The sequence below is a fragment of the Triticum aestivum genome, chromosome 5A (genome assembly GCF_018294505.1).
Source record: "Triticum aestivum cultivar Chinese Spring chromosome 5A, IWGSC CS RefSeq v2.1, whole genome shotgun sequence".
NCBI lineage: Eukaryota > Viridiplantae > Streptophyta > Magnoliopsida > Poales > Poaceae > Triticum > Triticum aestivum.
Window position 1 is genome coordinate 414,903,143 of NC_057806.1, and position 23,725 is coordinate 414,926,867.

General features: G+C 46.7%; 2 protein-coding genes across 4 annotated transcripts; one reads left to right on the forward strand and one right to left on the reverse strand.

The window, feature by feature from the left end:
* The first annotated feature begins 14,571 nt into the window (after positions 1-14,571).
* LOC123103698 (TPR repeat-containing thioredoxin TDX) lies at positions 14,572-19,089 on the forward strand. 3 transcript variants are annotated; one of them, XM_044525364.1, is made up of 9 exons: positions 14,572-14,794; positions 16,373-16,489; positions 16,598-16,685; positions 16,841-16,921; positions 17,003-17,067; positions 17,154-17,294; positions 17,792-17,905; positions 18,273-18,303; positions 18,661-19,089. In XM_044525364.1, the coding sequence occupies exons 2-9, from the start codon at positions 16,388-16,390 to the stop codon at positions 18,996-18,998; spliced, it is 960 nt and encodes a 319-aa protein (XP_044381299.1). In that variant the 5' UTR covers positions 14,572-14,794; positions 16,373-16,387; the 3' UTR covers positions 18,999-19,089. The 3 variants fall into 3 exon arrangements, with proteins under 3 accessions (XP_044381299.1, XP_044381300.1, XP_044381301.1); XM_044525365.1 differs by having other exon boundaries at positions 14,590-14,794; positions 16,376-16,489; XM_044525366.1 differs by having other exon boundaries at positions 14,592-14,827.
* A 656-nt stretch (positions 19,090-19,745) lies between these two features.
* On the reverse strand, positions 19,746-23,379 carry LOC123107028 (ABC transporter G family member STR-like). Its single transcript, XM_044529037.1, has 4 exons — positions 22,634-23,379; positions 22,344-22,523; positions 21,634-21,902; positions 19,746-21,502 (listed from the first exon to the last, which is right to left on the reverse strand). Exons 1-4 carry the CDS (start codon positions 23,303-23,305, stop codon positions 19,912-19,914), a joined length of 2,712 nt encoding a protein of 903 aa, XP_044384972.1. The 5' UTR covers positions 23,306-23,379; the 3' UTR covers positions 19,746-19,911.
* Between the last annotated feature and the right edge of the window lie 346 nt (positions 23,380-23,725).

Sequence of the window (23,725 nt, forward strand, 5' to 3'; positions counted from 1 at the left end):
GTCGCAGAGCTGTGTGCTGTTCTTGTTCTTCTTCTGTTTTTACCAACTTCTACAGGCCGCGGGATACAATACAAGAGCTATTGAAACATTTGTGCACTACAGCGCTGTGTGAATATCTGTATCTAATTGTAGAGCTGTCTAGGTCAGATCTGGCTTCAGATAACCACCCTGGGCCAGCCACTACGGGGATACTTTAATTTAGGCGGTTTTGCTTGAAACTGTGGATGCCAGATGGTACCCCGCAACGCAATGAATGGATGTACTGTACGTATGTTCTTTCTTTTCCTTTCCTTTCCTTTTATTTTATTCTCCGTTGGTTGTTTTATTTCTTCAACCTCTCCAGATGAACACTGAAAGCTTCGTGGGCTTACTTTGACCGTACAGTACGTACTACATTTTGTTGGGAATTCCAAGAAAGATGCCCCCAAATTGCTTGTACTAGTGGTTATTGCTTTGGGTTTCTTGATATTTTCCCAGCTGAGCTCACAGGTTGAGAAAATGGCCCTTTTAACGTGCAGTTCCTTTTTTGGTCGAGCACTTTTAAAGATTCTCACTCGTCGCGGGTAAGTGTGAGAATATAGGTACTCTCAGTCTCGGTGCTAATTTACTCCCCAGCTCAGATGCACCCGCCATAAACAGTAAAAAAAGTAGAAAGGTTAAAAAAGCAATAAACTATTTTGGCAATAAAGATTGCTTGGTGTTCTATCTACGTGTAAATTTTTGTGAAACAATGGAATTCAGGCTGGTGAGCTAGGTAAAAATTGCTTTTAATGATAGCCTTTTGGAGTACAGTTTTTTTTTCTATCATAGTGTTGTCAATGTGTTCTCTTCTTGAAAATTCACGTAGTGGAACGTCCAAACATGTTTGTTGCTAAAAAAAATTCATTCTTGTCTCTTATTATTTCCCCCAGATTTTACTGTCCATCAGGAGACAAAAATCCATGCCCCCATGTATCGAGTACAGAAAGGAAATGAGTTAAATGGACCCTGGCAATTGGTTATCTACCGTCCATCTTCTCATAGACTGTTAATTTGGATGTGTCTTAAAGATTCTATTATTTCTGTTATAGACATGTGTATTGCGCTGCTTTTAGTGTGGTACTTACTGGGCTTGCACCATTTTTAAAACTATACTCCCATCTAAGGACAGAGTGCAACGTCATAAGAAATTGGGTTTAGGTGAGTTTAGGTGACAAAATATTAAGATACCTAAGAATAAGGCATGCCTTAGATGATGATTGGAGTGATCATACCTCTAGTCCAGCGAGGATTAGATCTCATTTTTTGATATTCATTGTATCTTACTAAGATAGATTATCCTTTTAGCCTCTCACACAAAAAAGTTTATCCTTTTAGTGTCCTTTCTAGAATAGATGACATATCCTTGTGTGACACCCCCGATTCAATCGTACACTAATCATACACGCAAACGTGTACGATCAAGATCAGGGACTCACGGGAAGATATCACAACACAGCTCTACAAATAAAAAAAATTCATACAAGCATCATAATACAAGCCAGGGGCCTCGAGGGCTCGAATACAAGTGCTCAATCATAGACGAGTCAGCGGAAGCAACAATATCTGAGTACAGACATAAGTTAAACAAGTCTGCCTTAAGAAGGCTAGCACAAACTGGGATACAGATCGAAAGAGGCGCAGGCCTCCTGCCCGCGATCCTCCTAAACTACTCATGGTCGTCGTCAGCCGCCTGCACGTAGCAGTAGGCACCTCCAGTGTAGTAGGAATCATCATCGACGGTGGCGTCTGGCTCCAGGGCTCCAGCATCTGGTTGCAACAACCAGGTAGAAGGGAAAGGGGAAAAGAGGGAGAAAAGCAACCGTGAGTACTCATCCAAAGTACTCGCAAGCAAGGAGCTACACTACATATGCATGGGTATATGTGTAAAGGGCCATATCGGTGGACTGAACTGCAGAATGCCAGAATAAGAGGGGGATAGCTAATCCTGTCGAAGACTACGCTTCTGGCGGCCTCCGTCTTGCAGCATGTAGAAGAGAGTAGATTGAAGTCCTCCAAGTAGCATCTCCAAGTAGCATCTCCAGTAGCATCGCATAGCATAATCCTACCCGGCGATCCTCCCCTCGTCGCCCTGTGGAAAAGCGATCACCGGGGGGTCTGTGGAACTTGAAAGGGTGTGTTTTATTAAGTATCCGGTTCTAGTTGTCATAAGGTCAAGGTACAACTCCAAGTCGTCCTGTTACCGAAGATCACGACTATTCGAATAGATTAACTTCCCTGCAGGGGTGCACCAACTTACCCAACACGCTCGATCCCATTTGGCCGGACACACTTTCCTGGGTCATGCCCGGCCACGGAAGATCAACACGTCGCAGCCCCACCTAGGCACAACAGAGAGGTCAGCACGCCGGTCTAAACCTAAGCGCACAGGGGTCTGGGTCCATCGCCCTTAGCACACCTGCACGTTGCGTACGCGGCCGGTGAGCAGACCTAGCAACCTCCATTACAAAGGAAGTTGCGTTAACGCAGTCCAACCCGGCGCGCGCCACTCAGTCGCTGACGTCAAGAAGGCTTCGGCTGATACCACGACGCCGGGATAGCCATAACTACTCCCGCGTAGATGGTTAGTGCGTATAGGCTCGTAGCCAACTCAGATCAAATACCAAGATCTCGTTAAGCGTGTTAAATATCCGCGAACGCCGACCAGGGCCAGGCCCACCTGTCTCCTAGGTGGTCTCAACCTGCCCTACCGCTCCGCCACAAAGTAACAGTCGGAGGCCGTCGGGAACCCAGGCCCACCTCTATCGGGATGGAGCCACCTGCCCCTTCAGCCCCCATCTCCGAACAATATCATAGGTAATGTAACTGTGTAAAGTATATCGTATATGCCCGTGATCACCTCCCGAAGTGATCACGGCCCAGTAGTATAGCATGGCAGACGGACAAGAGTGTAGGGCCACTGATGGAACACTAGCATCCTATACTAAGCAGTAGGATAGCAGGTAATGGTAACAACAATAGTAGCAAGGACAGGCTATGCATCAGGATAGGAATAACGGAAAGCAGTAACATGCTACACTACTCTAATGCAAGCAGTATAGAGAAAAGAGTAGGCGATATCTGGTGATCAAAGGGGGGGGCTTGCCTGGTTGCTCAGACAAGGAGGGGTCGTCGATGACGTAGTCGACCACAGGGGCATCAGCACCGGTCTCGGAGTCTACCAGAAAGGAGTAACGGAGGGGGAACACAATAAATAACAGAGCAATCAAATGTAACACAAAGCAAGACACGGCAATATGTTGTGCTAGGGGTGTCCTAACGTAGGGATAGGCGATACCGGTGAAGGGGGAAACATCCGGGAAAATATCCCCGGTGTTTCGTGTTTTCGGGCAGAGGAGCCGGAGGGGGAAAATTGCGAGTTTGATATGTTAGGGGTGCGTGGCGGACGAACGGACTGCGTATCCGGATTCGTCACGTCGTTCTGAGCAACTTTCATGTACAAAGTTTTTCCATCCGAGCTACGGTTTATTTTCTATTAATTTTAAAAGATTTAAATCATTTTTAGGATTTATTTAATTATTTTCAGTCGAAAATTAAAAGTTAAATGCTATGGATACACATAAGTGTACCCAGAGGTGTACCCATGGGGCTGACTGGTGGGGACAGGGGGCTGACTCATCAGCCCAGTCAGCAGTCAAAGTTTGACTGTTGACTGGTCACCCTGACAGATGGGGTCCGTTGACTGGGTCAACTGCACAGTCAGCAGTCAACAACCCTGTTGACTTAGTCAACTTAAGTGTGGGCCCCACTGTCATTGACTGTTAACTAACTAACTAAGTTAATTAGGTTAACTAGTGTTTAGGTTAAACTAAACAGAATTAATTAAGTTAATTAATTACTAAATTAATTAATTAATTGTTATTTTTATTTTCTTTTTATCTTTCTTTTTTTTAACGTTCCAGGGGGGGTGGGCCCCAATGTCATTGGCCCAGAGGGCCATACCGGGCGCGGGCGACGGTTATCGGTGCGACCCGATCGAGGGCACGCCCAAGGGCACGCGGGCATGAGCGCTGGTGGCCAGGAGCCAGCGTGCGCACGCGAGGGGTCGTCGGGCGGCGCACGGGCGCCGGTGGTGAGCGGGACGGCAGGGCCGTTGGCCACGACGAGCCAGTCAGGAAGCGAGGCGAAGGGCGCAGGGTCCTCGAGCGGCGCCGTGAAGCAGCAACCGGAGCGGGAGCTAGACGGGCGCCGTGGACAGGGGTGGAGGGTGCGACGGGCATGGCGCGGTCAGGCCGGCGAGCGGGCGGGCACGGAGTCGGACGGCGGGCGTGTCGCGCGTGACGAAACGGGGCCGGTGAAGAAGGAAGAGGAGGGAGGACGGCGGCTCACCGGGCCCTGCAGATGTGCATACGCGGGCTCGGGGAGGAGGACGAGGACGGGCGAGGTCGAGGCGGCGGTGCTTCGGTGAGGTGGCGACGGCGTAGGGCGACGGGGCACCGGCGAGGTTGTCCGGCGAGGGAGGGCACTCCAGGCGGCGGCAGTTGATGAAGGGGCGCGGAGGAGTCCGGGAGGGGGGGGGCGCCGGCGGGTGGCGGTGACGGGGCACGGGGATCGGGCGCAGGGACCTCCTCTCCCTGGCGCGATGTGTGTGTGTGTGCGCGCACGCGCCTGCGAGGTGGAGGGGATCGAGGGGAGAGATGGGGTTCGAGGGAGTGGGGAGCGACGGGATCGGGGTCGAGCCCGTCGATCCAGATCGTGGGAGCGGCGCGGGGGGGGGAGTGGGGGGGAGTTAGGTGGGTTGTTAGGGTTTCCCCTGGTGGGGATATGGAGGAGGGGGTGGGGTGCGGCTGGGCCGGCCTGGCGGCCCGATGGTCTGCTGGGCCGTGGCCCAGCGGGGGGGGGGGGTGTTCTTCTTTTTTTTTGTTTTCTTGTTTTCTGTTTTCCTTTTCTTTTATTTATTCCTTTCGGTTTTATTAAATTATTAATTTACTTCAATTTTGAAGAATGTGAGAACAACACCTAAATATGGTATGTTAAATATACCACTGCCACATTAATTTGGACAGCTAAATAGAATAGTTTAATATTTTACAAAATATAAAAGGCATTCAATTACTTTCTTTTGCTGCTGTTTTATTTTCCTTTGAGCATTTAAACACTTTATAAAAACGTGGTTTCATCACCATAATTACCTATGTATTATTTGGTTCACTCCGAACATTTAAATTTTAATATTTGAAAACTTTTATTGTTTGCTCGATTTTGAATTTGAAATTCGAACTAGGTTCCGAACTAACGCGAGTTTATCCACAGTAACCGAGGTGACATGGCATCATTAGCAGGGATTACCGTAGCTTAATTACCCGGGCGTCACAATTCTCCTCCACTACAAGAAATCTCGTCCCGAGATTTAAGAGGGGAGTAAGGGGGGAAGGTTTGGTAACGAATATAGCGGGTCTTCTCATCCTGGCTTGCTCTTCTCGAAGAGGTCAATCCAATATATTGATGCCTTCATACTTCTGCTTCAGGTCAAAATGATGAAGTCGTCATCCTTTCTTCGGGATCTTCATCGTACTTACGAAAAGGATATGGGGGAAGACTCGGGAAGGGCGGGCCTTACCAGGTTGACTATCTGGTACATAACTCAGGGAATGGGGTAGGAAGTAACTCTCGAATTGTACTTAAGAAAATATCGAGAGTAAAGTAAGAAGGTACCATGAGAAGTTTCAAACGGATAGGCCATTGTTCGATGTCTGAAACAACATGCGAAAGGGGTCCAGAGCAATGAGATTGAGTATTGCGTCTGTTACCAAAATAGATCACTTGGGACGGTGGCCCGTGAATTACATACGAGGCCACACGCGAGGAACAACCTTGGGAAGAGGGGGTGCAGGAGAGTCAGGTTTCGATCCTGTGGAACTGTGGGTTATGGGCCCACCATGTGGTTGAAAGTAGGAAGGGGGCCGACATTTTGCACGGTCATGATAGTAAGGCGTGTCAAAGGGTAGCCTGTCAGATATGTCGGCAACAACATCGATACCAAGGGCGAGGGACGAAGAGAACCATTTTCCTGCTCGTTGAACGAGGCGGGCCAATAGGCAAAGTTCTCGTCCATCGGTGGTTACCGGAATATCATCAACAATCGTAACAGGGTCTTACTGACCAATTATACATCGAGGTGTTTACATAAGCAGTGAATCTTTACTGCTTAGATTATATAGATCACAAGAATGTCAAACACAACAATGGAAAGGAAAATATGAATATCAGATTAAACAGAACAATGGAAAGGAAAATGTGTTAAAACACATAATTCAGGGGTATATCCTTCCCAAGGACAAGCAGAGCAAGATATCCATGACAGGATATAAAGTAGACAACCATTTAGGTAAGGGGGGAGGAATCTCATGATATTACCCATACAACGGTGTTAGGATAAATGATAAACAAAATTTAGCATCGTGCTTCAAATGTTCCTGTTGAAAATCGGAGTACCATTGACATGCTTCGAGGTAGCATTGACATGGTCTTCAGGTGAAGATCAAACTTTGGAAACACAAAGGATCCATCAGGAATAACTTGTAGAATAAGTCTTACAATTTCCCCATGGATGAACGGATAACCTTGCTGAAAAGGAATCTATAATGATAGGTCCTCCAGCCGGGGGGGGGGTGCTAGGCATGACATCATGTTACCGGGTCATCAAAGGATCAACATCATAACTCTTGGAAAATGTCCCAACCATCATATCCGACCAAGATTCAGATCCGATTGGTGTCATGATACCTCAGACTCAGGATGTCCGAGAAGAAAAGCTGCGGCACATATCGACGAAATGACATTGTAAGATTCTCGGGAAATGAACTATGGGAGCGGGTTCCTGAAACAATAGTTCATCATTAAACCAAGGAGAGGATGAGGAGGTGACTGATGGACTCAGCGATAACTCATCGAGGTATCCAAAAGATGGATCTCCACAATTATGTGGATAAGGAGATAACATTTGTCAGATCAAATGATATAATGGGATATGCTCGAGGAAAACATACATAATTAAACATTGGTTGAACGGTCCACCCGAAATATGGGTTGGGTTGCACGGCCAACGTTAGAATGGTGATTCAATTAGCGAAGGACTTAGAATGAACTATCGCCCATTCACTTCAAAGAAATAGGGTTGCTAGAAGGAAAGAATCCAAACAACACCGTTCACTTGTTGGAATTAACACGGGGACCAAGAAAGAATGGTGATGGTGAGAAGTATTTCTATGTCAAGAATTCTCAAGAGGTGAAACAAATCTCAGAACATTCTTGACATAAAGGATGTTAATACTCCAAGGTAACGAAGAACAATTGCTGGATAGCAAGGAACTCAAGGTATAACACCAAACATGAACAAGCTTGTGTTGGTGGGAAGGCAATAAAGTGGTCGATGATAATACAATTCATCGAGGGCAAGGATGGTATTTCTCATCATGAATTCAATTGATATCCTGGATGAGCTCAGAATGTTGATGATCACGACACCTTTGTCGCGAGAGTTCATGAAGATGTAATCGATCAGCGACGACATCAAGTCAAAGTAATGATGAAGTGAAAGGTTATTGGAACCAAGGGTACGACACAAACTCGAAACCAAGCTTGTTGTTCAAGGCGAAATGATATGACGATGAGGATCGACGTAAGGTTAGTTCATCGTCGAAAATTGTGCTCCGAGAAGAAGGACCGGGTAGCATAGTTAAAATCATCACGACAAAGATATAGCCAAACAGGCTAGGAATGGCGTGATCGGGTACAAACTCGTACTTATAGAAGCTTACTGAAGAGTTGTTGAACCGTAGAGCGGACTTGGTTTAGTTATCAGTGTCTTTGAGTGTTTAATAACTCAGAGCCCATGAAAAATTGGAATCAGTGGGAAGGTAGCACTTGATGAAGAACTCATAAGATGTTATGCAGTTCCATGATAATCTCGAGATATCAGGGGGGTAATACTCGACACAAGATCAAAGTAAAGGTTGGACTGGCGTATTGATCCATAGGAGACAATTGTTTTAACTCGTCCGAGAAATGGAATCAAAGAAGAACAATCATGGTTGGAACCACGGTTGCAAGGGATCAATTCACAGATACCATATGTTAGTTATCAAGGAAATAGTTATTATTACAAGAAGCTTCCATGATAGGATATACATCGCGTCCATGGGCATGAACACAAAGTTCAAGGTCGCCTCCCACTTCCTCAATGCATAACCTTTCATTCACTTCTCGCGTTCGATGAAGTTGCAGTGCTGAAATTTTATCTGGCGAAGCACCAGAAGAGTATGAATCGTGAAAACCTTCGGGTTCACACGGTTTAGAGAAGGCATATGTTCATCCCACAGGGGCTTCTTAGAAACATATACCACAATCTTTAGGAGTAATTAACTCAAACTCGATGGCAGAGCTTGGTTGAGAAAAGCAGAGGATACAATTTACCAAAGGCATTATGTATCCGAGGAAAGGCTCACAAGGTTATTGAATATGAAGGGCGTTGTCAGATAAATCCAACAAAGGATCTGGTGGTCCATAAGGGATCTGGTGTGAGCATCGGTACTCAACTAGAGGAAGCAGATTATAGAAACAACTGACTAACTCAATTGTCAAATGCAAAGGAATTATGATTTCCAACTCAAGGGATCAGAAGCAATGCTCTGATTAGGGGTGGATAAGTTGAATAGCCTTAGGGTACAATCAAAGACAATTGGATTGGTCGAGAACCAATTCCAGTTAAAAGAATGGCAGGTTAGCCGGAAAAGTAATTTATAAGGATCAATGATGGTTGCGTGTATTCGCAAACATATTGAGTCAACAGACTCAAAATGATAATGACAAGGAATGTCATTAAGACTACGAGACTTATGGGATTAACCATAATGCAAGCAAGCAAGAATTTCAAGAGCCAAAGGCTCCAGAGGATTTTCGGAAGATCGAATATTATTTTGAAGACTTTTGTGAAACACAAGAACAACTGGGGATGAGCGGATACTCGGCAAGCGCGAGTAATTATCCGTAGGGGTATTCATGCAGCAAGGAACTGCAGGGCAGTAAGCGTAAAGAATTCTCGGAATATCGAAGAGTATTTCAGGACATCTTGTAATAACAAGAGCAACTGGGGATGACAATATGAACGATAGGTGTAAGTAGTTATCCAGAGGGATTTATCGATGGAAGTGAATTACAAAAGCGATGGCACATAGTCTCGAGAGCACATCGTAGAGTATCTTCGGAATCTTCTGGTGCAGCAGGCGGTCATCGGTAACAAGTGGCTCTCCGGGAGAAAGTACTTGCGAGAACCTAAAGTTAGTTTTGTTTTTAGCGAAATCATTTAACCCGAATAGAAGAGAGCTCAGAGTCCCAGAGTAAAGGTCGAGGAGTAAAAGATCCTAGTACCACCCAATGGCGACGTGGGCCCGTAAGGCACACAGCCAAGTTAGTAAAAGTTTTGCAATGTCTAGACTCAACTTCGGCCAAGGAGTGTGGAAGGGGGATTCCTACAGACAGTCGGCTCTGATACCAACTTGTGACACCCCCGATTCAATCATACACTAATCATACACGCAAACGTGTACGATCAAGATCAGGGACTCACGGGAAGATATCACAACACAAATCTACAAATAAAAAAAAGTCATACAAGCATCATAATACAAGCCAGGGGCCTCGAGGGCTCGAATACAAGTGCTCGATCATAGACGAGTCAGCGGAAGCAACAATATCTGAGTACAGACATAAGTTAAACAAGTCTGCCTTAAGAAGGCTAGCACAAACTGGGATACAGATCGAAAGAGGCGCAGGCCTCCTGCCTGGGATCCTCCTAAACTACTCATGGTCGTCGTCAGCCGCCTGCACGTAGCAGTAGGCACCTCCAGTGTAGTAGGAATCATCATCGACGGTGGCGTCTGGCTCTAGGGCTCCAGCATCTGGTTGCAACAACCAGGTAGAAGGGAAAGGGGAAAAGAGGGAGAAAAGCAACCGTGAGTACTCATCCAAAGTACTCGCAAGCAAGGAGCTACACTACATATGCATGGGTATATGTGTAAAGGGCCATATCGGTGGACTGAACTGCAGAATGCCAGAATAAGAGGGGGATAGCTAATCCTGTCGAAGACTACGCTTCTGGCGGCCTCCGTCTTGCAGCATGTAGAAGAGAGTCGATTGAAGTCCTCCAAGTAGCATCTCCAAGTAGCATCTCCAGTAGCATCGCATAGCATAATCCTACCCGGCGATCCTCCCCTCGTCGCCCTGTGGAAAAGCGATCACCGGGTTGTCTGTGGAACTTGGAAGGGTGTGTTTTATTAAGTATCCGGTTCTAGTTGTCATAAGGTCAAGGTACAACTCCAAGTCGTCCTGTTACCGAAGATCACGGCTATTCGAATAGATTAACTTCCCTGCAGGGGTGCACCAACTTACCCAACACGCTCGATCCCATTTGGCCGGACACACTTTCCTGGGTCATGCCCGGTCGCGGAAGATCAACACGTCGCAGCCCCACCTAGGCATAACAGAGAGGTCAACACGCCGGTCTAAACCTAAGCGCACAGGGGTCTGGGCCCATCGCCCTTAGCACACCTGCACGTTGCGTACGCGGCCGGTGAGCAGACCTAGCAACCTCCATTACAAAGGAAGTTGCGTTAACGCAGTCCAACCCGGCGCGCGCCACTCAGTCGCTGACGTCAAGAAGGCTTCGGCTGATACCACGACGCCGGGATAGCCATAACTACTCCCACGTAGATGGTTAGTGCGTATAGGCTCGTAGCCAACTCAGATCAAATACCAAGATCTCGTTAAGCGTGTTAAATATCCGTGAACGCCGACCAGGGCCAGGCCCACCTGTCTCCTAGGTGGTCTCAACCTGCCCTGCCGCTCCGCCACAAAGTAACAGTCGGGGGCCGTCGGGAACCCAGGCCCACCTCTACCGGGATGGAGCCACCTGCCCCTTCAGCCCCCATCTCCGAACAATATCATAGGTAATGTAACTATGTAAAGTATATCGTATATGCCCGTGATCACCTCCCGAAGTGATCACGGCCCAGTAGTATAGCATGGCAGACGGACAAGAGTGTAGGGCCACTGATGGAACACTAGCATCCTATACTAAGCAGTAGGATAGCAGGTAATGGTAACAACAATAGTAGCAAGGACAGGCTATGCATCAGGATAGGAATAACGGAAAGCAGTAACATGCTACACTACTCTAATGCAAGCAGTATAGAGAAAAGAGTAGGCGATATCTGGTGATCAAAGGGGGGGGGGGCTTGCCTGGTTGCTCAGACAAGGAGGGGTCGTCGATGACGTAGTCGACCACAGGGGCATCAGCACCGGTCTCGGAGTCTACCAGAAAGGAGTAACGGAGGGGGAACACAATAAATAACAGAGCAATCAAATGTAACACAAAGCAAGACACGGCAATATGTTGTGCTAGGGGTGTCCTAACGTAGGGATAGGCGATACCGGTGAAGGGGGAAACATCCGGGAAAATATCCCCGGTGTTTCGTGTTTTCGGGCAAAGGAGCCGGAGGGGGAAAATTGCGAGTTTGATATGTTAGGGGTGCGTGGCGGACGAACGGACTGCGTATCCGGATTCGTCACGTCGTTCTGAGCAACTTTCATGTACAAAGTTTTTCCATCCGAGCTACGGTTTATTTTCTATTAATTTTAAAAGATTTAAATCATTTTTAGGATTTATTTAATTATTTTCAGTCGAAAATTAAAAGTTAAATGCTATGGATACACATAAGTGTACCCAGAGGTGTACCCATGGGGCTGACTGGTGGGGACAGGGGGCTGACTCATCAGCCCAGTCAGCAGTCAAAGTTTGACTGTTGACTGGTCACCCTGACAGATGGGGTCCGTTGACTGGGTCAACTGCACAGTCAGCAGTCAACAACCCTGTTGACTTAGTCAACTTAAGTGTGGGCCCCACTGTCATTGACTGTTAACTAACTAACTAAGTTAATTAGGTTAACTAGTGTTTAGGTTAAACTAAACAGAATTAATTAAGTTAATTAATTACTAAATTAATTAATTAATTATTATTTTTATTTTCTTTTTATCTTTCTTTTTTTTAACGTTCCAGGGGGGTGGTGGGCCCCAATGTAATTGGCCCAGAGGGCCATACCGGGCGCGGGCGACGGTTATCGGTGCGACCCGATCGAGCACACGCCCAAGGGCACGCGGGCATGATCGCTGGTGGCCAGGAGCCAGCGTGCGCACGCGAGGGGTCGTCGGGCGGCGCACGGGCGCCGGTGGTGAGCGGGACGGCAGGGCCGTTGGCCACGACGAGCCAGTCAGGAAGCGAGGCGAAGGGCGCAGGGTCCTCGAGCGGCGCCGTGAAGCAGCAACCGGAGCGGGAGCTAGACGGGCGCCGTGGACAGGGGTGGAGGGCGCGACGGGCATGGCGCGGTCAGGCCGGCGAGCGGGCGGGCACGAAGTCGGACGGCGGGCGTGTCGCGCGCGACGAAACGGGGCCGGTGAAGAAGGAAGAGGAGGGAGGACGGCGGCTCACCGGGCCCTGCAGATGTGCATACGCGGGCTCGGGGAGGAGACGAGGACGGGCGAGGTCGAGGCGGCGGTGCTCCGGTGAGGTGGCGACGGCGTAGGGCGACAGGGCACCGGCGAGGTTGTCCGGCGAGGGAGGGCACTCCAGGCGGCGGCAGTTGATGAAGGGGCGCGGAGGAGTCCGGGAGGGGGGGGGGCGCCGCGGGTGGCGGTGACGGGGCACGGGGATCGGGCGCATGGACCTCCTCTCCCTGGCGCGATGTGTGTGTGTGTGCGCGCACGCGCCTGCGAGGTGGAGGGGATCGAGGGGAGGATGGGGTTCGACGGAGTGGGGAGCGACAGGATCGGGGTCGAGCCCGTCGATCCAGATCGTGGGAGCGGCGCGGGGGGAGGGGGGAGTGGGGGGAGTGAGGTGGGTTGTTAGGGTTTCCCCTGGTGGGGATATGGAGGAGGGGGTGGGGTGCGGCTGGGCCGGCCTGGCGGCCCGATGGTCTGCTGGGCCGTGGCCCGGGGGGGGGGGTTCTTCTTTTTTTTTTGTTTTGTTTTCTTGTTTTCTCTTTTCCTTTTCTTTTATTTATTCCTTTCGGTTTTATTAAATTATTAATTAACTTCAATTTTGAAGAATGTGAGAACAACACCTAAATATGGTATGTTAAAGATATCACTGCCACATTAATTTGGACAGCTAAATAAAATAGTTTAATATTTTACAAAATACAAAAGGCATTTAATTACTTTCTTTTGCTGTTGTTTTATTTTCCTTTGAGCATTTAAACACTTTATAAAAATATGGTTTCATCACCATAATTACCTATGTATTATTTGGTTCACTCCGAACATTTAAATTTTAATATTTGAAAACTTTTATTGTTTGCTCGATTTTGAATTTGAAATTCGAACTAGGTTCCGAACTAATGCGAGTTTATCCACAGTAACCGAGGTGACATGGCATCATTAGCGGGGATTATCGTAGCTTAATTACCCGGGCGTCACACCTTGGTAGTTAGGCATCGGTGATGATTTTGTGAATCTCAGCGCTCCATGACTTCAGTCTTTTCTGGACGCCATTGACGCATTTGGTAGCCCGCATGAGGTTCAATTAGACCCATGAAATGTAGTTTTAGTTTATTTGCTTGTATGCTTTGCATCAAAATCTCGCCTCCTGTGATGTTTAAAGCATCTCCGGGCCTAATTGAGGAGAAATGCTCGAATCGAGCATTTTCAATGAGTCAGGCCCGAGCGATGCAATGAAGCGCACGTGGATGGCTTTTGCCATGCAAACTAGATGACACATGGTCCATGGGTGTAGCTGGTTGTACTTGGTTATGTTCTCATCAACCTCTTACTTTTTCGCTTAGTCCCTTTTAATCTACAAAGCGGTGCTTCGATTCGAGATAAGCTGTACATGAAAAAGATGCAGGTCGACAATCTGATTTCATTCGAGTGATTGGTTTGTAGTTCCGTTGATTGTATATGTTGAATTTCATGTTTGGAGCCTTTTCAGACAAATCTCGGCAAATTCCTCTGCACATTGTCAATGTTTTCATGTTGCAATGTACTCTCTCCGTTCCTAAATATTTGTCTTTTTAGAGATTTCAAATGGACTAATACATACAGATGTATATAGACATATTTTAGAGTTTAGATTTACTCATTTTGCTCTGTATGTATTCATTTGTTAAAATCTCTAAAAAGATAAATACTCCCTTTGTTCCTAGATATTTGGACTATCACATACGGATGTATATAGACTTATTTTAGAGTGTAGATTCACTCATTTTTCTTCATATGTAGTCACTTGTTGAAATCTTTAGAAAGACAAATATATAGGAACGGAGGGCGTACAATTTTTACTCACCCTTATTTTTTCTTTTGAGAAAAACTCACCCTTCTTTTTTGAGAAAAACTCACCCTTCTTATTTAACTTTTCAGGCACGGGCTTCGGGCCAACCGTGGATGCATGGGTTCTGTCTAAACGGGCCACAACTAGCACTTGCTACTAAAGGGCCCACAAATTAACCTAAAAAAAAGGAAAGGCCCACAACTAGTGTTGGCGAGTAAAGAACTTGCACGGTTGTTGCACCGAACGGCCGTGACCGCGAGACAGACCCGACAGCTCCGACTAAGAACGGCCGGCGGCTAGGGCGAGTCTACCTCGGTCGTTCTACCAAGTCCAAGCTAGGACACGGCGGCCGTCAGGGCTCCAACGAGGAACACCGGCCCTCTCGACCGCGAGGACCTGCTCCGTGCGGCGGCATCGGCTCCTCGTCAAGACAAGGTCAGCGCCTTGCCTCCTCCTCGATCTGCGCTGGTACTTACCCTAGAATTTCCCCGTCCACGGTGTGCAATTTTGAGCAGTATATACATGTGCTCCGACCTAGTTGCGAGCCTTCGTGATGTTTGATTTGGCCGTGCTCAGATTTGGGTACCCCCGTTGCTGATTCAGCTTCATAACATGTGCGTCGTATCTGAATTTCGTTGCGAACGTGCGCTGGTAAAATTCTCTAGCGTTTATTGCGGGCCGATGAAGTAGTTCATTCTGCCTGTGGCTGTAGCATCTGGTAGATTGCAAAAATCTGGGTACTAGGTTCTCCTGGTTGTGGATTCGGTGCGGCGATTTTAGTTTATAGAGTATTGATTCTCCCATGGTTGAGTGAGTTGCGCGCTGCCCTTCCTGAAATTCTGTCATGGTTCTGTTGCCCAATTCAGTTCCAAGCTCCTCTTGCATGAGAAGCAACCACTGTTCATATAAACGCAACTATAAACTATCACTTGCACCAAAGCTACAAACTCCGTGGTTGGTAATTCTGTCATCGATGTTAAAAGCATAATCATGTACAAATATGCAAACCTAATTATACGCGGAAATCCTCTCAGCTCAAATTGAATTGTAACAATCTCCCACGTTGTCAACGTCACCCCTCTTATGCGTGGAAAATATCGCAGCCTATGGTATTTGGGCGATCATGCAAATTTTGCACATCATCTACACATGTATTGCGAGAATCGATTTCGACATGGTTTTATGATGGAAGTATTTCACAAAATATTACTCCCTCCGTTTCTAAATATTAGTCTTTTTAGAGATTCCACTATGTACTACATGCGGAGCAAAATGAGTGAATCTACACTCTAAAATATGTCCATATACATCCGTATGTAGTTTTTAGTGGAATCTCTAAACAGACTTATATTTAGGAACGGAGGGAGTATATGGAAGTATACAGTTTCTCTGAATAAGACTTATGCACAAGACAATCCCTACATAAATACCCATGGCCGATCTGGCAGATAAAAATAATGAGCACAAAAGATACATCTAATCTACATCTCCATGGGACGATGGTCTGGACGATGCGGTGGTGGCCCAGCTGCAGTTTCTCATCGCTCGTTGCCTCTCCAAACCTAGTCTCCTCCACCATCCCTCCCTCTTCTTCTTTGTGGAAACCTCATCAAGTGATCTCGCTCGCTCGGATTCTTTGCTTATCCCGTTGCCACCAAAGTGAGAGGAAGTATCGAAGAAACCATTTTGTTATGGACTTCGACAAAGCCTTTAGTACCCCCGGTCCCCCTCTCCCTTTTTTTTCCGATGAAGTTTATTGGTTCTGTTGTGCTTGACATGCTTCTTGGTCCTGTTCTCAGCCTTGGAGCTAGGTTTCCGGTAATCTTTCTTGGTATCTTCATTGTGTACCGCTGACACCATATTGTTGATGATTTGGGCGTCATTGATGTGCAAGATTATCTTTATTGGTTCTTTATGTTGGATGCAGTTAGTCCTAGTAGTTGGTTTTGTGCAAGTTATTCAAACAAAAACTTTACAGATTAGTTGAACTTTAGTGAATTTTGTTTTTTGCAGAAGGCATCAGAAGGCATGGCGAAGGTGGGAGAGAACAGCTTCGAGGATGAAATCATGGAGTCGGACATTGAATTGGAAGGGGAAGTTGTTGAGCCAGACAATGATCCTCTGCAGAAGGTCAGGATTTGGGTGAAAAGTCGTTTGTTTTTGATAGAACCATCAACCATATGTTCTGTGCTGGTGGTGTGGAAAATTGATGTTGTGCTTTTCCCTTATCTGTTACAGATGGGAGATCCATCGGTTGAAGTCTCTGAAGAAATGCGCGACAAGGCACAGCTCTACAAAAAGAAGGGTGTTGATGCGCTTTCAGAAGGTAAGGTTTAATTATTGTCACAGGGATGTGAGGCAATTAATCTTTGCATATGCAATATAAGAGAATGGATGTGAGCTTTTGTAGTTTGGTGAAACTAGATACTGAAAGTTCTCCTCCTATTTGAATATTTGAATAAATGTGGATTTGTGTATTAGGTAAACTGGACGAAGCAGTCGAGCACCTGACGGAGGCCATCTTGCTGAACCCCACTTCAGCTATCCTCTATGCAGCCAGGGGTATCAAGAGTTACTATATGTAATCCTTCAATTTGATCTTGACTTTGTATGGCGCTCTTATCTTTGATGCACTTTATGCAGCTGGTGTTTTTGTGAAGATGAAGAAACCAAATGCAGCGATTCTTGATGCGGAGGCAGCATTACAGGTTTGGATGCCTCATGGATAATAAATCCCATTGCTGTCCGTAGATATGCTCACAATCAAGTTCCTGTGTAATGTGTACTTGCTCAGATAAATCCAGATTCTGCTAAAGGATATAAATCACGAGGGATGGCAAAAGCTATGCTTGGGAAGTGGGAAGATGCTGCTCATGACCTACACTTGGCAGCAAAATTGGATTTTGATGAAGAGATCAGCTCAGAGCTTAAGAAGGTAAGATATTAACCATTAACATCCAAAATGCCCTTTGGACCCCGGGCTTAGTGATCCTGGACTTTCGAGAAATTCGAAAATAAATATTGAGGTGTTAAAATTTGTTGAAGATAGCAAACATCACATACTCTGTTTCTTTTACAAATCCACATTTTTTTATGTAGCTCACAAAAGTAGTTATTAATGGAATTTTACACTGCATATTACATCTCTCTCTCTCTCTCTCTATATATATATATACATACATGTGGAATTATTTTAGGATTTTTTCAGAACTTTTGATATGATTTTTGATTTTTTTTAATTTCTGGGATCATGGAGCCTTTTTTTTCTCTCGAGAAAACGCAAAGGCCTCACGTTTCAATGCATTCCCTGAGCTCCAAATCGCCGCACTCCTGTTAACATAGCCTACCATGGAAAAAAAGGAGAGTAGGGAGGACACTGATCATTTCCGCTTGAAGTAAAGCTGTGTCTCAGACATGCATTCCCATGTACAGGTTGAACCCAATGTACACAAAATTGAGGAGCACAAGAAAAAGTATGAACGCCTGCGTAAAGAGAGGGACATGAAAAAAGCTGACTTGGAAAGACAGCGTAGGCATGCTGAGGAGGTAATCATCTTTCCGAATGGTTGATAGAAGTAGGAAGGTCTCTACAAATCCTTTGTGTTTCCGAGTGTTATCATTAAGACTGAAACTCGTTTACTCCCTCTGTTCCTAAATATAAGTCTTTTTAGACATTCCAATATGGACCACATACGGAGCATAATGAGTGAATCTACACTCTAAAATATGTCTATATACATCCGTATATAGTCCATATTGAAATCTCTAAATAGGCTTATATTTAGAAACGGAGGGAGTAATTAGTAGGAAGGTCTTTACAAATACTCAAACCATGTTTGGTATTGTTGTGACTGTCTTGATACCTCAAGCAACTTCTGTATACTAATGTTTTCATATACATTGTGTTACACAGGTGTCTGCTGCTGCTGCTATTCTAAAGCCTGGTAAGTTTCGTATATAATTTGTTAGATTATCTCCATACAGACTTATACTCCCTCCGTTCCTAAGTATAAGTCTTTTTATAGATTCAAATACGGACTACATACGAAGCAAAATGAGTGAATCTACACTCTAAAATATGTCTATATACATCCGTACGTAGTTCTTATTGAAATCTCTAAAAAGACTTATATTTAAGAACGGAGGGAGTATATACAAACATTCGAAGGAAGTATACACAATATTTTTTGCTTGCTTTCTGTGTTCTGATAACATTTCCTCTTCAAAGTGAAGTGATATATTGTTGCTGATGCTGGATTTAATATGTCTGACGCACATATTATTTTGTGATGTTCTATCAGGTGATGTGATCACTATCCACTCATCTAATCAACTGGAAGAAATATTTACAGCCGCGTCAAAACTGTCGAAGCTTGTGATTCTGTATTTTACTGCAACATGGTGTGGACCATGTCGTTTTATGGGCCCTGTTTACAAAAGCTTATCTGAACAGCACCGAAATGTCGTATTCCTTAAGCTGGACATTGATCAACAAGGCAATATTGCCCATCGCTGGAATGTCTCAAGTGTTCCAACATTCTCCTGTGTGATAAATGGCAAAGAGATTGATAAGGTTGTCGGGGCTGACAAGACCGGCCTTGAGAGAAAAATTGCGGAGCATGGCTCTCGTAAACAGTGAGCTGTATCATGTTACTCCCATGTTGTACTCATATGGACTCAACTCAATAAATGAGTGGTTATGAATAAAAATTGACCTACATGTGTGGAAATTCTGTCTGTCTCTGTATTTTCATATAGTATTAATTTATGTGCTTTAGTAGTGGTCGTGTGGTGCATGCACATACACCCAAGAGAGTATGTATTTTGATGTTCCATGGAAAGTTACTCTAGCAATCTACATGTTGAAAGTTTACCTACAAAACTAAAGTTGCTTTTGCAGGATTCTTTTAGCTTTCTGTCTAAAATGAACTATATTTCTTGTTAGTAGTACTGTGAGTCTGTACCTTGTTCTACCTATGTTGTTATGTGTTTTTAATTCACAAAATCTAATAGCTTCAACATTCCTCATTCGATCTCTGAAAAGTATTTCTCATATTGTAGACTACTTGTGTGAATCTGATTTGCTGTTGATGCCATCATAGTTTGCTTGTCCGTGTCCATTGATAATTGATGCAGTAGCTTTTGTAAACCTAACGGAGAAATAAATACAACATTTGATAACAATATTCCACACCTTTGTTTTGTAAGTTATTCATTGTAAAATGTGTGCCAATTACATATTCTATGGTTCTTATATGTAAGAGCACATCACAGTATGACTTCCTGCATGATTGCATGGCGACCTACAACAAAATGCTGCACGGTGCAGCCTCTGGGGCACATCTACCTGAACTAGTCAAAATAAGAAAGAATGATGTTGGCTTTCGCTTGATGCTTTTGAAGGCAAACTTTCCATTACATAGATTAAAGCTGGTAGCAATGTGCTGAAAGGAGATAACAAATGCATTCTGCCAAAAGAGAATGAGAAAGATCACAAATGCACACAAAGAGATATGGGATACATATTTGGTATGCCTTTGCTGGAGAGCTATTTACTTCCTCTCATTCTTGGAGTAGAATCTGAGGACCACATAGAAGAAGAGCCGATAGAGCACACCCCAGGCAAGGAGGATTGCAACATCAACCCAGATGCTGTCCATTGTGATGTCCATGGAGGTGAGCACATCCTGGCCTATCAGGGGACATGTTGTGATGTTTGGGTTCAGTTGATCATGAAGGCCACTCAACTTGATTTCTCCTAGAGGTCCTGGTGACAGCTGATTTTTTGTGCCGGTGTAGCAATGGCCGCCTTTGAACTCGTTGACGAGCAACGCCTCAAACGGGTACTTGATTGCGGAGATGTAGTGAAGCCATCTCCAGTAAATCGGGATCTTGTTCCGCTTCAGGAAGAACCCGCAGGTGAGGAAGAAGAGCGCCGTCGTTGCAATCACGACGGCGTAGCCAGTGATGTAGCTCGGAACAAGCGCGCTCACCAGCATCACATAGGCATTTGTTGTGATGAGCGACGCAAAGAGGACGATCCAGAAGTAGAGCAAGCTGCTATTCAGGTGGAGCATGAACTTTGTGATCACCGCAAAGGTGAAGCCCTGGATGGCGAAGAAGGGAAGGTAGACAATGAGGGAGGAGATCACATAGGTCGAAGCACGGTATGCATTGTGTGACCTCTCGCGGATGAAGATGAAGCGTTCCTGGATGAATGTTGGCACTGCATCATTCGAGGAGAAGAAGACGAGGCAGACTGCAAAGATGTAGAAGTTGAGGATGCGGTTGATGGTCAGGAAATCGGAACCGCTGAGGCGATGGAACAGCGTCGAGAGGATGAGCGCCATGACGGTGAGCACAATCTCACGAGAGAGGAACAACTCCGGTGTGCGCACGACATTCAGTGCGGTACGCCATGAAAGTACAGCCACCTCCCTGAGCCAAGGATTGGCGAACTTGGGCCCGTCCTCTGGTGCATCTAGTGGCTCAATGTCAAGCCCCTGCTCCTCATAGTCTGGCTCTTCTGGCTTGAACACTGGTTCTTGGGGAGACGGAGGAATTGACCTGTGCGGCGTATTCACACGGCTTCGCTGGTAGCTTGACATTGGGGTCCTTGCCGGTGTTCGAGCTGGAGTCCAAGTTGGCCTGCGCTGCGGCGTCCCTGCGACACCATTGTAAACCCAGACTGAGAAATCTTTGTAGAACTGTGAAGCTAATCTTGGGTGGTAGCCCGAGTTTGCAGGATGCATCGGTGTCTGTATTTTTCTCTCAAGAGAATTGTCGAAATCACCCTCCTCGTCATCAATATTGTAGGACTCAAAGTTTGAGAAGGGGTTAGCATGAGGCGTTGCGCTTGCAAGTGAAAACTGGTTGCTTTTGAGTTGCATTTGCCTGAACTGGACTGACTTCTGGTATGGTGTCCTCGGTGTTCTCGGCACCGGAGTCTTCGCAGCTTCAGTGGGTTTGCTGCCATCCCTCTGGTATGCAACCAAAGGCTCAAGTCCCAGTGTCGATTCATCGTACTCCTTGATGACATCCAGTAGATACTCCATGCTGTTCTCTCCCTCAGGTACTGGCCGGCCGAATCCAGCAAGGTATGTGGGAAGTGTGGTTGGGTTGCCTAGATAGATCAGTCGTCCTCTGGATGAAATAATTGAACCAGTTAGAAGAGTATATAGCATAGTGCAATACGACTGGAATGCAATGTAACCATTAACAGCCACAATGGGAAGTTATTAACAGGCCTGAGAGCACCAGAAATGGAATACTACCTTGCAAGGATGACAATTCTGTCGAGAAGCATCTGGATCCTGAAAGATGGTTGATGGATAGTCATGAGCACAATGCTTCCTCCTCTTGCGATATCCTTCACTTTCTCCACCACACTGTGTGCACTAGTGGAGTCGAGGCCGGAGGTTGGTTCGTCGAGAAACAAGAGAGATGGCTTATGGATGATGTCTGTGCCGATCGACACTCTGCGGCGTTCCCCGCCAGAGACCCCTCGCACCCCTTCATCCCCAATGTATGTGTGAGCGGTTGTCTGTCATTCGGCAAGGGTATGCTTGTCAAAAATCTGAATAATTTTCTCAGGAACTATTTTTCATGTAGTTCCGGTGGACCAGATATTATTGGATTATTACTGTGCCCACTAAGCTTCTGAAGTTCGGTTGCGATTCGTAGCTACTATTGGACAGTTGCATCGCATATTTGCGCAGGATTACAATCTAACATGATTTTGGAATTACTTAACAAACTTTGAGCCATAATTGAACAAATTTTATTGTGGTTCGTAGCAACGCACGCACTCCTTGCTAGTCAAACAATAAATTAGGAAACATGAGAGTTCTGAACTAGTATTGTCGCTAGAGATGCTTATGTGATCAATTTAAGGTTCAGAATGTGGCAAAGCAGTGCATAAATTGAACCATTATTATTGGTTGACTCATTTAGGGATGCTTGAGTAGGGAGAATTAGGGGTTACCTGCAGACCAAGCTGCTCAATGAGTTCCCACACCCTCTTGAGCTTCTCAGCCCTTGAGAGGGATGGCGGGAGCCTGACCTCAGCTGCAAACGTGAGCGTCTCCAGCACCGTAAGCATGGGAAACAGCTGATCGTCTTGCATCACGTAAGAGGAAATCTGCTTCATGTAGCTCGTGGTGACCTGATCAAGTTTCAGTTCAGAGCATAAGAAACTCCACCGTTTGTTCTTTTTGTCTCTTCTTGTAATGAAAATGCAACATAACCATCGAGTCGAGTGTTAAACAATCTTACGGGTCGTCCGTCGATGCTGACAGACCCTTCGAGGCTCCCCTTGGCGATCCTCCCGGCAATGGCGTCGAGGAAAGTGGACTTGCCGGCGCCGCTGGGGCCGAGGATGGCGGTGACCTGGCCGCGGAGCGCTTGCCCGGAAATGTCGTTGAGCAGGTACACCTCCTTCTTGATCTTGACCCCGTCCTTCTTCTGCTTCTTGATGACGCTGTAGGAGAGGTTCTTGAACTCGAGCCCCTGGCCGGGGAAGGTGGTGATCTTCTCGCCGACGGCCGGCACGGGGCCGCCGCGCTTCCCCCGCACGTCCGCGGCGTCCAGGAGGCTCTCCAGGCTCTTCTTCCTCTCCGTCCGGCGGGCGGGCATCTCCGCCGCTCTCCGGGCGGTGGCCGCCGTCTCGCCCGCCCTCTCGGTCCTGTGGGCGGCGGGCAGCACCTCGGCCGCCCTCTCCGTGCGGCGTGGAGGCGCCTCGGCCGCCCTCCGATGCGCCGTCTCGTCCGCCGCCGCCCTCCGGTGGTCTCTCTCGCCGTCCCTCCGCATGGCCGTCCTGTGCTGCTGCTGCGGCTGCTGCATCTTTGCTGCGGTGGGCTTGCGGCTTCCCCTTCGCCCCGCTTGATTCCTTATATGATGCCCGCAAACAAGAAAATTTCTGAGTACGCGATGCGCCGGTGGACGCATCCCAGGCCGCCAAACGCGAGGTGTTTTGTCCTGCGTCCAGAAGCTTTGGAGGCGATGTTCCCGCTGGCCGCGCCTTGGTTTCGCAGGTGGGCGTGGCGCCCTTGGCGCGTTGCCGCGACGTTGATATTGAGGCAGTGGTGGCGGCCACGCCGCGCCTGCCTTGGCCTGTGCTTCTCTTGGGGCTTGCAAGTTCCACTAATGGTTACCTTTGCTGGCTTGCTGCAGCTTGGACTGGCGCAGAATTACGATGACTGATTCAGAGCCTCTGCTGCATGCTGCTGAAGCTGAATATTTGGGCAACGGAGAATACGGAGCGGCAGAGCATCTAGTATTACCAGGTCGTAGTTACACAGGGTTAACGACGGGAAGAGAACTGAACTGAGCTAGTTCGTGGCCTAACTCCTCGCGAGCAGTGTGACT

What these genes read in the sequence shown, in the direction of transcription:
- LOC123103698 (XM_044525364.1), top strand. Translation starts at nt 16,388, where the DNA reads ATGGCGAAGGTGGGAGAGAACAGCTTCGAGGATGAAATCATGGAGTCG. An exon ending in ACAATGATCCTCTGCAGAAG is followed by an intron (nt 16,490 to 16,597) that starts GTCAGGATTTGG and finishes TATCTGTTACAG; the next exon opens with ATGGGAGATCCATCGGTTGA. An exon ending in TATCCTCTATGCAGCCAGGG is followed by an intron (nt 16,922 to 17,002) that starts GTATCAAGAGTT and finishes CACTTTATGCAG; the next exon opens with CTGGTGTTTTTGTGAAGATG.
- LOC123107028 (XM_044529037.1), bottom strand. Translation starts at nt 23,305, where the DNA reads ATGCGTCCACCGGCGCATCGCGTACTCAGAAATTTTCTTGTTTGCGGG. An exon ending in TCAGCATCGACGGACGACCC is followed by an intron (nt 22,524 to 22,633) that starts GTAAGATTGTTT and finishes AAACTTGATCAG; the next exon opens with GTCACCACGAGCTACATGAA. An exon ending in AGAATTGTCATCCTTGCAAG is followed by an intron (nt 21,503 to 21,633) that starts GTAGTATTCCAT and finishes TATTTCATCCAG; the next exon opens with AGGACGACTGATCTATCTAG.